Genomic DNA, 12,649 nt, shown 5'->3' with positions numbered 1-12,649 from the left:
GTTACAACTAGTGCTTTTTTCTGGGGGACGCAGGGGTACGCATACCCCCAAACATTTTGTGAATCTAAGTTTGGCCTCATTGAGGGGCAGTACTTCAATATGAGTAGGAAAATGAGAGTACCCCTCAACATTTTTTTTAGAAAAAAAGCACTGGTTACAACCCATTGTGTCTTGTGCTGAGCTGGGATAATGCCAGTGTATGCTGGAAAACTGTCACAGTGGCAGAGATTTGTGAGGTTTTGCGACAATCAGGCTGTGAGATCAAGAAATCTAAGTTAGCAAGCCAATGCCAAAGTCTGGATTTCACATTCTTTCCCTGCTCCCTCCCTGTTTGTTTTAGACCCTGAATCTGACCTGCACTGTGTTTGGTAACCCCGACCCTGAGATAGTCTGGTTTAAGAACGACAAGGAGCTTGAACTGAACGATCACTATGTAGTCAAACTGGAGCAAGGAAAATATGCCAGTCTGGTCATCAAGGGGGTGGCATCAGAAGACTCAGGAAAGTACAGTATCAATGTCAAGAACAAGTATGGTGGCGAGATGGTGGATGTCACCGTCAGTGTGTACAAGCATGGCGAAGAGCTGCCCGACGTCAAACCTGGCACAGGTGGCAAAACAAGGCTAATAGCGCCAGAAGGAACTCATTAATCTTCCACGCATGATAAGGGCAGCACGAAGTAGATTTGTAAGGGGTGTGTTTGACAGGCAAAAGGCTAGAGAGAAGCTGTAGGTCGTCCCCCCCCCCCCATAGTGTTTCTGCAGTAGATAACTGGCAATGTCCAAGGAAGAGTTAAGCTTTTTGAGGTGGGCATCACAGTCTCGGTTCTCTAACCGTACCATCCACAGATGCAATTACATCATTATGAATAGAAGCTGTTATGTGGCTGGCAACAAAAAGCCATTGCAGGGGCAGCTGTTATTAACTTTATATGCAAATTGGTGCTATATCTGTAGGATAGAACTCTGCTTACGGCAATGGGAAGATCAGACTTTTATTAGTTATATATAATTTGGGAACCGAACTTTACTCCTCAATCTGGGCTGTGACCCTCGGTGCTTTTGTAAAACTCCCAACGGAACTGAAATGGGCTGCAGAAATGTAAACACATTGAGGACTGCAGCCTCAGATAAACCAGACAAGCTGAAAAATGACCTTCTGAGTTATTCTTAGTAGTATTGCTGTTTTGTAGTGCAAGCTGATCTTTAGTGGTATTTTACAATCACCGTAGACTCATTTAAACCATAAGTTTCACAGTTGTTGTTTGTTTGTTTCCTCCCCTGCTTTGTGCTAATAAAAAAAACTTTAAAAGTCACCTTGTGTTTCTCTCTGCACCAAATTACACTTAACTAGTTCTGTTTACTCTCTTTCACTGTTTAATTATGGCTTATTGCACAATTTCACAGCTGGTAGCATGCAGACAATGGACTTAACAATGAAGAAAACAAATTATGCTTAATCATAGTCACTCCATAGCCACTTTAATTTTACACTTTATGGTGTGGTCAGCAAGCAGTTAGGAACTAGTATCAGGAGACACCTATGCCATTTGGTAGCTTCCTAGGATAATTATATTTCCAAATTGGGTTTGATCCCCCCCACCCCACAAAATGAGGTAAAAACTCTTTTTTATGTATTCATTACCAAAGTAGCTGTGCTGAACACAATACTGGGAATGTTTTACCACTTGCAGGTGTTTATTTCTGTGGGATTGTTCATGTGTTTTGTGGCTGTAACATAAGGGCCTGAAATTGTACGCTTTCATGTGCTACTCTGAAACTATAATAGTTTATATGTGGCCAGGAGAGAATAGCTTTGCAGCTGCTCAGTTCCAGTCTAGTTTCAGAAAGACTAGAAGTATTTTGGATCTAACCAGGAGTGCCAACTTGAATAAAATATTGTGGGGGCCCAGGTAAGCTCCACCCCACATAAGCGATCACATGATGCAGTGCACACCCACCATTTGAATTGGAATGCCCATCAACTTGGGGGGGGGGCTGGCTCCCTCAAATGTTTTATTGTGGGAACCGAAGCCCTCAAGGCCCCAAGGCATCGGCTGCTATAGATCTAACCAATATGTTCTTATTTAGTTTCGGATGATTATGTATACCAGTGATGCCAAAAATAGAACTCAGCAAAGTCTCCTAACATGAACTAACTACATGCACCAGTTCCTTAAGACATGCCTTTCTCCCCTCCCACCAACAAGAAGATTATCTCTGAGTGAAGAAAAACCATTTCTTCTCAAGTGATGAGCAACAAGTTTATAAATATGCAAGCTGAGAACCACTGCACAACACAATGTAAATTAAATATTTTGTGTGAGTAATCACTTACATTTGTTAGTGATTAGCATCAATATGACCACTTAAAGCATATTGATTGATGACCTTTAGCCCTTCAGAAGTTGCTGTAGTACGACTCTGGTGGGGCAAATTTTAAGGGATGACAGTGGATTGGGTGTGATGTAAGAAAGCAATTTGATACAGTATCATGCTCTCAATGGAAGCACTGAAAGTACAGAGGGATACCAAATTCAGGAATGGGCATGAGGGGAAAAATTCTAAGATACCATTCAATTTTGGTGGATTAAAAAGCTTGATTGGTCAAACCCAGTTCCAGCTTGAACCAGAGGAATCTGTACAGTACAAATTAAAATGTTACTGGATTCAGTCAGCCAGCTAAAGGAACTGATCAACATAGAATACAAAATAGCCAAAATTCAGCATTCTTGTAGGTGTCTTTTATCCCGCACAAGTTGTATTTAGCAGAGACTCCGGTTATTGTATGTTACGGCAGTTTTCCAGACGTATCCTTGAGCACTGCAGACAAGGTTAGACTCATCTTGGCTATGCCTTTAGCTGGCCTGTTTTAGCTAACTAAGCTTCAGCCATATCCTTTCAGGTAGAGGGGAAAGAATTTATGGTGACATTTAATCCTTTGCTGAAGCAGAGAAATTAGTACTTGCTGGAACACTGTTTTCAGGAGGTTGAAGATTTGTAATAAGCACTTATACTTTGTTTTCCACCCAGTATGCCGGGCAGCAGTTTTCGCATTGTTTGGATGCGTGGTTTTTTTTCTGAAAGAAAAGTATGTGGAAGTAGCAAGGACATTAATCATAAGACCTATTCCTTAATGATTTTTCAAAACACTGAACTGCGCAGGGCCTCTCCAATCAGCTGTGGGCTATGTGCACACAGCCACACTTCTTTGCCTTAACTCTTGCACCACAAGCACTTCCGACTCTTCAGAAAAACCAGGCAGGTTGTTTGTTGATCAAGAGCACCTTCTAACACAGGGCTTATAAAATGCTCACACCAGGTCAGCTCCTCAGTCTGAAAAACTCATCTCATCAAACAGGCTCACTGGCTTCCTTTGACTTGTCTCGCTTCACCTTATTCGTTTCATGCCCGCCAACATTTCTCCAGTGAAAATAGGGACGTCCTATTCTGTAATAATAATAATAATAATAATAATAATAATAATAATAATAAAATTATTTATGCCCCAGCTACTCTGGGTGGCTCCCAACATATATAAAAACATAACAAAACATAAAGCATAAAAACCTTCCCTATACAGGGCTGCCTTCAGTTGTCTTCACATGTCCAGATGGGCGGGGTATAAATTAGAAAAGAAGTATTCTTCTTCTTCTTACCTTCCACTGCACTCAAGGGCAGCAGGCTAGCCTTGTGGTGTCCAGAACTCTGTCGTCCAACACCTTTTCAGTGCTCCAGGTTTCCCCTTCCTAGGGCCTTCATGCCTCTGGCCCATACGGGTCCCAGTTTGGTCTGTGAGGCCATTTCTCACAAACCATGCTCACCTGTCCTACTTCTGACGTCAGAGGTGGGGCAGGTATGTGCTGTAAGCTTCCCAGAGTGGCTGAGGAAACCCAGCCAGATGGGCGGGGTATAAATAATAATGAGATTAATAATAAGAAGGACAAGGAGGAAAGTTCGTGACACAGATGCTCTAGGGTGTGCATGTGTCTTAGAGAGCGAGAGAGTGTCAGTTTCTCTCTTTGGAAGAAGCTGTTCCTCCCCCTCTACAGCTGGAGAAAGCAGTTTTAATTCCAAGTGCTTCCTCCAAACAGATTGTCAAAGGGACTCCCTATAACTGCTGATCATTGGTTACAGCAATCTCTTTCAAACTTTGTCAGGTGTCGGATGATGCCCACCTGTCAATGTTGGGCCATGGAAGGCTAGGAGAAGTAGGACTTCATCCCACAGGGCAGATCCAGTTCCCCAACTGTTCTCATGGTAGGACCATTGAAGAGAGACTTGGCAGAACTAGCTTGCAGCAGTGATATCCTATGGCCTCAAGTGGCTGCAGGAAAAAGAACAAGGTTGAGGGTGTTTAGCCGGGTCTAGTTTCTAGATATAAATCTCACATTGCAGTCAAGTTTGGAAGTGCAGTTGTGCCAAAAGAGTGCCTGAACAAGCTAGATCTTTGACACAATTTCCATACATCGTTGAGCTATAATACATGTGCAAAAGCAGAGCAAGAGATGGCGGCATTCTGTTATCGGCTGGGCTTCATCCCATGTGCTGATCAGTGCCTGCTTATCAAAGGCAATGAAGCGACAGTAAATTACAGCAGCTGGAGGTTTCATCCATTTCCCCTCCTCACCCAGGAGCCTATTACACAGAGTTAGCTGCTCCTAATGGAGGCTGTTTCTTATTAGACTGATTTTCTGTCTGACTAGCGAGCTCCGTGTTGGGCAACTTTCCTGTTGCGCTCTTTTAGGCAGTCACAGCATGAAATGGGGCATAGTTGGCTTGTCACAGGAGGCAGATAAGATGTCAGCTAGTTATGCTGATGAGTCTGAGGTAGCCTCTGGCTCTGTTATGTTGGCAGACTGTTGATAAGCTTCCTTGCCCCCAAGCACCTGCTTCTTTTCTGCCGTCTCTGATTCGCACACTGCTGAGATGCTTAAAACAAGTCCTAAGCCATTCTCCCTTTGAGGACAATATACAGGTGCTGAGACACACACACACACACACCAAAGGTACAATATGTCTTCTAACTCAAATGTCCTTTTACATAAGCCAGGGGATACCAATCTTTTGGGACTAGTGGGCAAATTTGGAAGGACTGCCTCTCCCCATATGAAACAATGGGGTCCCTTGTAATCATCATCAGAGGTCCTTCTTCTTGTAGCTCCTTCATGAGAGGTCTGGATGATGGCAACATGTGAATGGGCCTTTTCTGTGGTGGCTCCCTATTATTATTATTATTATTATTATTATTATTATTATTATTTACACCCTGCCCACTCTGGGTGGCTCCCAGAAACATTAAAACATTAAAAACATTCCTAAACATTTGTGCAATGCTCTCCTCAGGGAGGCTCACTTGGCACATTTGTTACATATCTTTAGGCACCAGGCAAAAACATTCCTCTTCTCCCGGGCCTTTGACTAACTGAGCAATCTATGGCCTTTTAAAGTAAGAGAGAGAGAGGGGTGGGGTTCTTGTTTTTGTTTGTTATGTATTTTTGTGTTTTAATATTCTAAACCGCCCTGTGATGTTCGGATGAAGGGTGGCATAGAAATTCAAATAATGATGATGATGATAAATAAATGAAATAATGTTGAGAAAGTAGCAAGGGTACCTGAAATATACTCGGAGTCAAGAGTGGATTTCATGCTCTTTATTCAGCTCATAGTGGTGAGGAAGAATGGAAGTTCCCCCAGAATGTCTGCTTTATATACATTATTTACACAATGGGCCTCACGTGATTGGCTAATTCCGGGATTCACCTGTAGGCCAATCAGGTTGCGGATTCACTTCCACCTGGAGCTGGATTGGGTGGCTCCTGTGGACCAATCAGACTACTGCATTCTGGACTCTATTGTTCTAGGACCAATCAGACTGATGCCTTTTGGATCCTATTCAACTCAGTACATAACACCACCAGTCACAAAATGGCTGCCATGGGAGCATGGCATAATGCAAAATAGCTACCATACTGAAAAGAGCAGAAAAGAGACAGAACCATAAAAGGTCAAGTTATGCCTGGTGGGGGAGTGGGGATCAGTCCCCTATCAATGGGGAAAAGGCACAGAGAAAAGCTCTGTACTTCTTTGCAGAACAGAAGAGAAGGTGTGTGTCAGTTCTTCGCATGCTGTGAAATGTGTTGGATGTTTAAGGAAATGTGTTCATGGTAGGAGAGGCCAAGCTAGTACAAACAGGAACTGAGCAGGAAGAACAGCCTCTTAAATTTTGGAACTTTAAAGAGATATTTATTGAGACTTTTCATGGGTGCCATAAGAGGCACTAGCAACTGTGGGTGCTGCGTTCGCAGCCCATAATATAAACTATCCATGTATGATGTAGGGGGAGAGGAAAAATGCAAGGCCAGGCCTATCATTAGGCATAATGAGGTGATTGCCTCAGGAAGCTGATGCTGAGGACCAGCAATGAGGTATTGGAGAACAGAGCTGTGTATACAAAACAGGGCTCTTGCATCTTGTGAATTAGTCCGCTGTCCTCAGGAGAGACCATTTTCTCATCTCCAGTGTCAAAGTAATATTCAACTACCAGTCTGGTCAGCTTCTGAAATGGGGGCCGGGGGCCGGGAGCATGAGGCATCATCTTGTCCTTTGCCTCAGGCAGAAAAATGTATCGAGTCTGCCCTGAGAGGACATATTGCTGAGGGAATAGTATGCTAAATAACAGTAACCTATGATTGTCCTTTAAGGAAACTTTGGTGGAGAAAATAAGGCACATTCGTTCCAAAACACATGAGTATGGTGTTGAAGCCTCTAGGTGGCACCAAAAGAACAAAATAAAAATAAGGAGGTTTTAAAAAATAATCTCACTCTTTTAATATCAGTCGTTTTGATGCAAACACATCACTTAGGGAATAGGAGATTATTAAAGGCATTATACTTCTGCCAGGGACAAGGACAGGTCCAGCAAATTATAGTTTCTAGGAAACGGGTGATTATTATTATTTTTTAAAAATGCAATAATCCAGCCTCTGTGCATCTTTTCATGGTACGTGTTAGGTGAAATCCAAAGGCAGTCTCTGAGATATTACAGGTCTCTTGTGTCACTGAGATTTGTATCGAAGACCATATATATATATATATGGTCATTATAAGCAGAAAGGGAAATTTCTGTTGATGGATCTTGCAGATCTTACTGCTTTAAATATTTTACTTCAGGACTCCACATTTAGGAACTGCAGATCCCAGAATCTGAGCTGTAACTAATTCAGTTGCAAGGTCTGGTGCTGTCAAGATCCATACATTTTACAACCATTGAAACCATGATGATTGGTCAGGGCTATGAAGACAATTCTTTTGTGTAGTTTTGAAAGGAAGAGGCTTTCAGCCTGGATGGAAGTTGTGGTAACTATTTCTCCAAATTCTGAATGACTGCAGGCCATTGGCCATTCTGGCCCAGTTTCTGACATGCCAAGTATCCCCTCTATGCAATCCCTTGTGCCTGTAGCAGAAATTAAAATGCATAAGGTTTTGCCGAGTCATGGAATATAAGAGTTTAAGTCTCAATGACACTTCCCTTGAATGCTTTGGGAGACAGGCTTCTTGAGGGATTAATTATCGCCCAATATAAAACGAATGCTATTACTGTATTTCTAGGATGAGCTGTCAACATGTGGTTCCCATTTCATCTTAGATCTAAAGTATCTTTGCAATGGAATCATAACTGCTTAGCTCATTGTAAGCTTTCCGTGATAAGGAGGTGAAACTGTCACGACGTTGCCCTTCTTAGCAGCCAGCAAGTTTCAGAACATTTTGCGCAATGAGTTAACCATGTCAGTAGCTAGAGCATGTGGCTGACATTCCACATGCCCACTCATTGTGGAAGGTGAATTGTTCTCCACCAATGCCCAAAGTGGAATTATGAAAGGAAGTGGGCTGCTTTTAAAGTCAAGCATGGGATGCTAAGGTTAGGGTCAAATTATGCCCACCTGGGATGGCGCAAGAATTTATCTACTCAGTGGCGGAGGAACCCTCTCCGGCACCTGGGGCGGGATGCTGAGGGGTGGGGCGAACTGCCCGGTGGCGTACGCGTGACGTCCATACGGAGTGTGCATATGGACTGCATGTGCGGCATCCCATACAGAGTGTGCACACGCGGCAGTCCATACAGTCGCCATGTGAGAGGCAGCCCATATGGACACCCTTATGGACAGTGCGCGAGAGCGGCAGCCCGTACAGACACCGCGCAAGCAGTGCCCATACTGACTGTGTGCGCCCTTGGCCGCTCTTCAGCTGGGAAGCAGGGGCCATCTTGTCACCACCCCCAGAGTGGCACCCGGGGCGGCCCGCCGCCTCCGCCGCCCACTTTGTATGCCCCTGCATCTCCCCAATTTTGGGTCATTTCCACCTTCCAGCCTAAGACACCATCCACACTGTCTGGTAGGTCTTTCTGAGCCTCTGAAGAGGCATTTCTGTAGGAGGTTGCACCTGGGCTAAGGATGTGCTGCCTTCTGCTCCTTCATTGTTGGATCCAAGGCTTTGTGGTCCTTCTTATGATTCCATTTCCTGTGGTGGTTCTGATACTATTTTCGCCAATGGTTCCAGTGCCACATTTTGTGTTCCAGTTGCTGCATGTCGGACTACAGAGACACAGAGCCCTGTCTGATCAGTCAACTTTCCCACAAAGGAGATGCAGAAAAGGCATGTATCTGAATCATCCCAATTAATGGCACTCTCAACATAACTACAATTGTATCTACAAAACACTTTAGCCTGGTGACTTGCCCAGTATTGCAGACCTGTATGTGTCACCTCTCAGCTTGGTTGTCACCTACTGGGAGGGGTGAGGTCAGGGCTGTGTGGGTCCCTCATATTAAGTGGCAGTGACTTGCCTGCCAGGAAGCTGTTGCTGCAGCTCCACCTCACTGGGTTACTCAGTTCTGTTGACATCTGCATTCTGGAGTTGTAAAAACACAGGCCCTTGGTTTATTAACAAATGGAAGTTCATTAGGAGAACATACTTTTTTTTTTTGGTCTGAAAATAACACAGCACCTCCAAGTTATTATTAAATAGCCTGTAATTACAAATATGGCAGAAACACATTTTATCAAAGAAAATAAACCCTAATAACAAACCATTCACTTATACCCATATCTGTTTTCTGGTCACAAAAACATCTTATCTGCACAAGGAACCCTCTTGATTATATTCGCCGAACCGTTTACTTGCTACAAGACACCAGACAATACAATAATGTGATGTACAGCTTTAATGACATGCTTTTATCTTGAGGACGAAAACTCATAAATAAGCCCTCTTTATCTAGACAAATGTGCTGCCCTTCCTATTCTTCCAGCATTTGTTGGTGTGACTGCAAAACAAATTACTTGGTGCTAATTAGCATAATTATCAACTTTTTGTGTCAGACATCTTGAATTCAAAAACATCCGATTGAAGCTGCTTCTTTTCACATTGATAGAAATGAACATCCTTCAATCTCGTGGAAAACCAGGAGCTCATCCTTTTGCAAAGCAGCCACCTGGCCAACAGATACATGCAGCCATTATATAGAGCAGGGACAGCCAACATGGTGCCCTTCAGATGTACATGGTCTGGAACAATGGGACTTGTTGGCCAACAATATCTGGAGGGAACCTCATTGATCATTCCTGATTCAGAGCACGCGCATTGCAGCAGGGAAGGGGAACCTGTGGCCCTCCAGATGTGGTCCTCCACTGGATTACAACTTGCACCAGTCTGAGCTAGCATGGCCAATGGCCAGAGAAGATGAGAGCTGGAATCCCTGACCCTGCCTTAAAGCCTTAAACCTGTTATTTGGATGGATAGGCCGCTACACATTGTTCAACTGTGACCCTATGCATTCCCAACAGTAAAAATGAAAGCAAGTAACACCAATAGAAGCAACGGATGATGTAGCAGCATTGATAGGCTTCCTGGCAAATCTCCTACCGCCCACTAATCATAACATTGCTCACCCATGATGTCTGAAGGTGGCAACAACCGTTACAGAGCAATGTCAGGGATTACAATGCCACCCATTACACATGCCCTCCAATGCACAGGTATGCACCCAGGAAGAGCCCACAGTGTATCTCTTGTCACAAGACTCTGTGACCCCCAAATTAGAAGTTAGCAACTGGCACCTGATTGGGAACTTCAGACCATCAAAAAATGTCCATCAATCAAACTGATAAAAGAAGGAGATTTCATGAGTAGTGCTTACTTTCCCAGATCCCTTGCAGGTTCTCTACCTCAGTAGGGACACAGGTGGTCTAAAACACTGAGCCGGAAGGTTGGCGGTTTGAATTTGCATGATGGGGTGAACTCCCGTTGCTCTGTCCCAGCTTCTGCCAGCCTAGCAGTTCGAAAGCATACCAGTGCAAGTGGATAAATAGGTACTGCTGTGACGGAAAGGTAAATGGTGTTTGCATGTGCTCCGGCTTCCGTCATGGTGTTCTGTTGCGCCAGATGTGGTTTAGTCATGCTGGCCACATGTCCTGGAAAGCTGTCTGTGGACAAACGCCGGCTCCCTCAGCCTGAAGCGAAATGAGCGCCACACTCCATAGTCGCCTTTGACTGGGCTTAACTGTCTGGGTTAACTACCTACCCTACCTCAGGACCAAGAAGTATCACTGGAATTAGGACCAGGCATCCCGCACAGGTAAGCAATGGAAGGTGTGTTTCTGGTAAGAGGGAGTGGGACTGCTGAAGACCCTCCAGGCCTCTCCCATAAACACCCCACGTGCAGGAGTGCCCATACACAAATGGCCATTTGCAGCAGAGCCTGCCAAATGGAATATCACAATGCAAGCAAGTCTCTTCCTGCCAGCTAAAGCTGATCGATTGTATGTGGGATGGGGCATAGGCTAGATTTTGTGATGATGTCATATCATTCCCACTGTTGACAAGTATTGATTAGTGCCTTCCTTGCTTGGCTAATGACATGGTGATTGGTGGGTGGAATTGTTAGAAACTCCTGTGTGCGTTTTTGTGTGTTTGTGTGTGTGTGTGTGCGCGTGTGTGATACATTAGTTCTTTTTTCTCATTGTATTGCTTCGCTTTCAGTTTTGTTGGTGGGAGTACACAGGATTGTGAACACATTACCCAGTCTGTCAAGATTGCGCCATCAGCCTGCCCGTTTGCTAATGTTACTATCTCAGAAATGCCAGCTGAATTTTAGTGCTGTGCTGAAAGTTCTGACTGGAGCTTTTCTAGCAACATTGAAGAGGGATGAAAAGGGAGTTCTAGAATTTGCTGTGGACTGTGATGTTACTAAGAGTGAAATTCTTATGTTAGCTATGTAGCTATGCCATTAAGTGCAGGGACTTAGAAAACAAACAAACAAACAAACAAACAAACAAACAAACAAACACAGATTGAGGTCCTGGGTCCCTTGATCTGGAACAGCACCCTAGGGTGCTGCACTTAAAGGCCTAGCTACAAAGCTGACATAATGTGTAGTTTCCCTCTTAGTAGGCAGACAGTCTGACTGAGAGGCCAAGTCCTGTTACTATCTTCTGCCTGTGGAAATGATGGCACATAGTCCCTCTCTGCAAGTTATCTGCTTGCATCCATTCCTCTGAGAGATCTTGCTTGCAACACAGTGTAAATAATCTACATGTCAGGGTAAGAATATTGGCCAGCAGCTTTCCCCCCATTTCTTTGAATTTTATTTCTGTTTTAGATTCCACTTTGTCTGGTTAAGCACACGAGCTAATTTTGTTTTAATTGCAAAGCCCAGATCCAAGAAAGCCCCTTTAGCAGTATCAAAGGACTATTCATCTGGGAGAAATGTTTTAACAGAAAACCAACGTTATTACAGAAATTATCCTTCAGCACAACAACATCCTCCCTTCAGTCGTCTCAGTGTGATCACATTATCACATGCAGAAGCTGACTGCCTGCTCAGGCGCCTGCTTTCTGATGATAAGTATTATCTATTGTATTGCAGAGTTTTTTCTGTCAGAGTGGTGTATGTTTTTGCTGCTTTCCAAATATATTTCAAGATCTTAACTTTGGCCTTTTATCGTCTGAAGATAATTGCTACAACAAACTTACTGAAATTAATCTAGTGAAAGAACCGTAAGCAACATCTGCAGCCGGGGACACCAGTGTGGAGAAGATCTGCAGTGAACTGGAAGAAAATAGGGCAATCCTAGCAGGGAACTTTTCCTTGTCATCTGGGCAAATAAAAGCTGTGCTGTTTAAGGCATAAATGTAAACCTCTTAGGGCCTGGCAGAACTACAACTCATCAGAATAATATCCAGCCTGTAAAAGTTTATGCCAATGTCTCCTTAAAACTTGATAATTTGACAGCAGACGTTCTTTACATAGGTTATGTGCACACATTTCCCCCTAGAATCAATGGAGACTGAATGTTTGCTTTTTTCACATAGCCCCCACACAACTGAAAACGAATGCATTTTTATTGAGAAACTAGTTTCATTAAAACATAAGAATGTAAAAGGAGTCTGCTGGAATAGGCCAAGTATCTTGTTCTCACAATGACCAACCAGCTGCCCAAAGAAAATCCACAAGAAAGATCCATGCAGAAGAACACGCCCCCCTCCTGTTGTTTCCAGCGGTTGCAATTCAGAAGAATTACTGCCTCCAGGGTTGAGGCACAGCATAGCCCCCAGGGCTAGCATCCATCGATAACCTTCTCCTCCATGAA

At 43.8% G+C, this 12,649-nt stretch overlaps 1 protein-coding gene across 1 annotated transcript in view; it reads left to right on the top strand.

The window, feature by feature from the left end:
- The window catches only part of MYOM2 (myomesin 2), an 81,103-nt gene extending 79,789 nt beyond the window's left edge, over positions 1-1,314 (top strand). Inside the window, exon 36 of the mRNA XM_083607054.1 lies at positions 341-1,314. Coding sequence (XP_083463180.1) covers positions 341-649 — 309 coding nt within the window. The 3' untranslated portion in view covers positions 650-1,314. The remainder of the gene's footprint in view (positions 1-340) is intronic.
- The last annotated feature ends 11,335 nt before the right edge of the window (positions 1,315-12,649 follow it).

Source organism: Podarcis filfolensis, assembly GCF_964270895.1.
Source record: "Podarcis filfolensis genome assembly, chromosome: 3".
NCBI classification, from domain to species: domain Eukaryota; kingdom Metazoa; phylum Chordata; class Lepidosauria; order Squamata; family Lacertidae; genus Podarcis; species Podarcis filfolensis.
The sequence above is the reverse complement of the archived record's forward strand: the minus strand, read 5'-3'. Positions and strand labels throughout refer to the sequence as shown.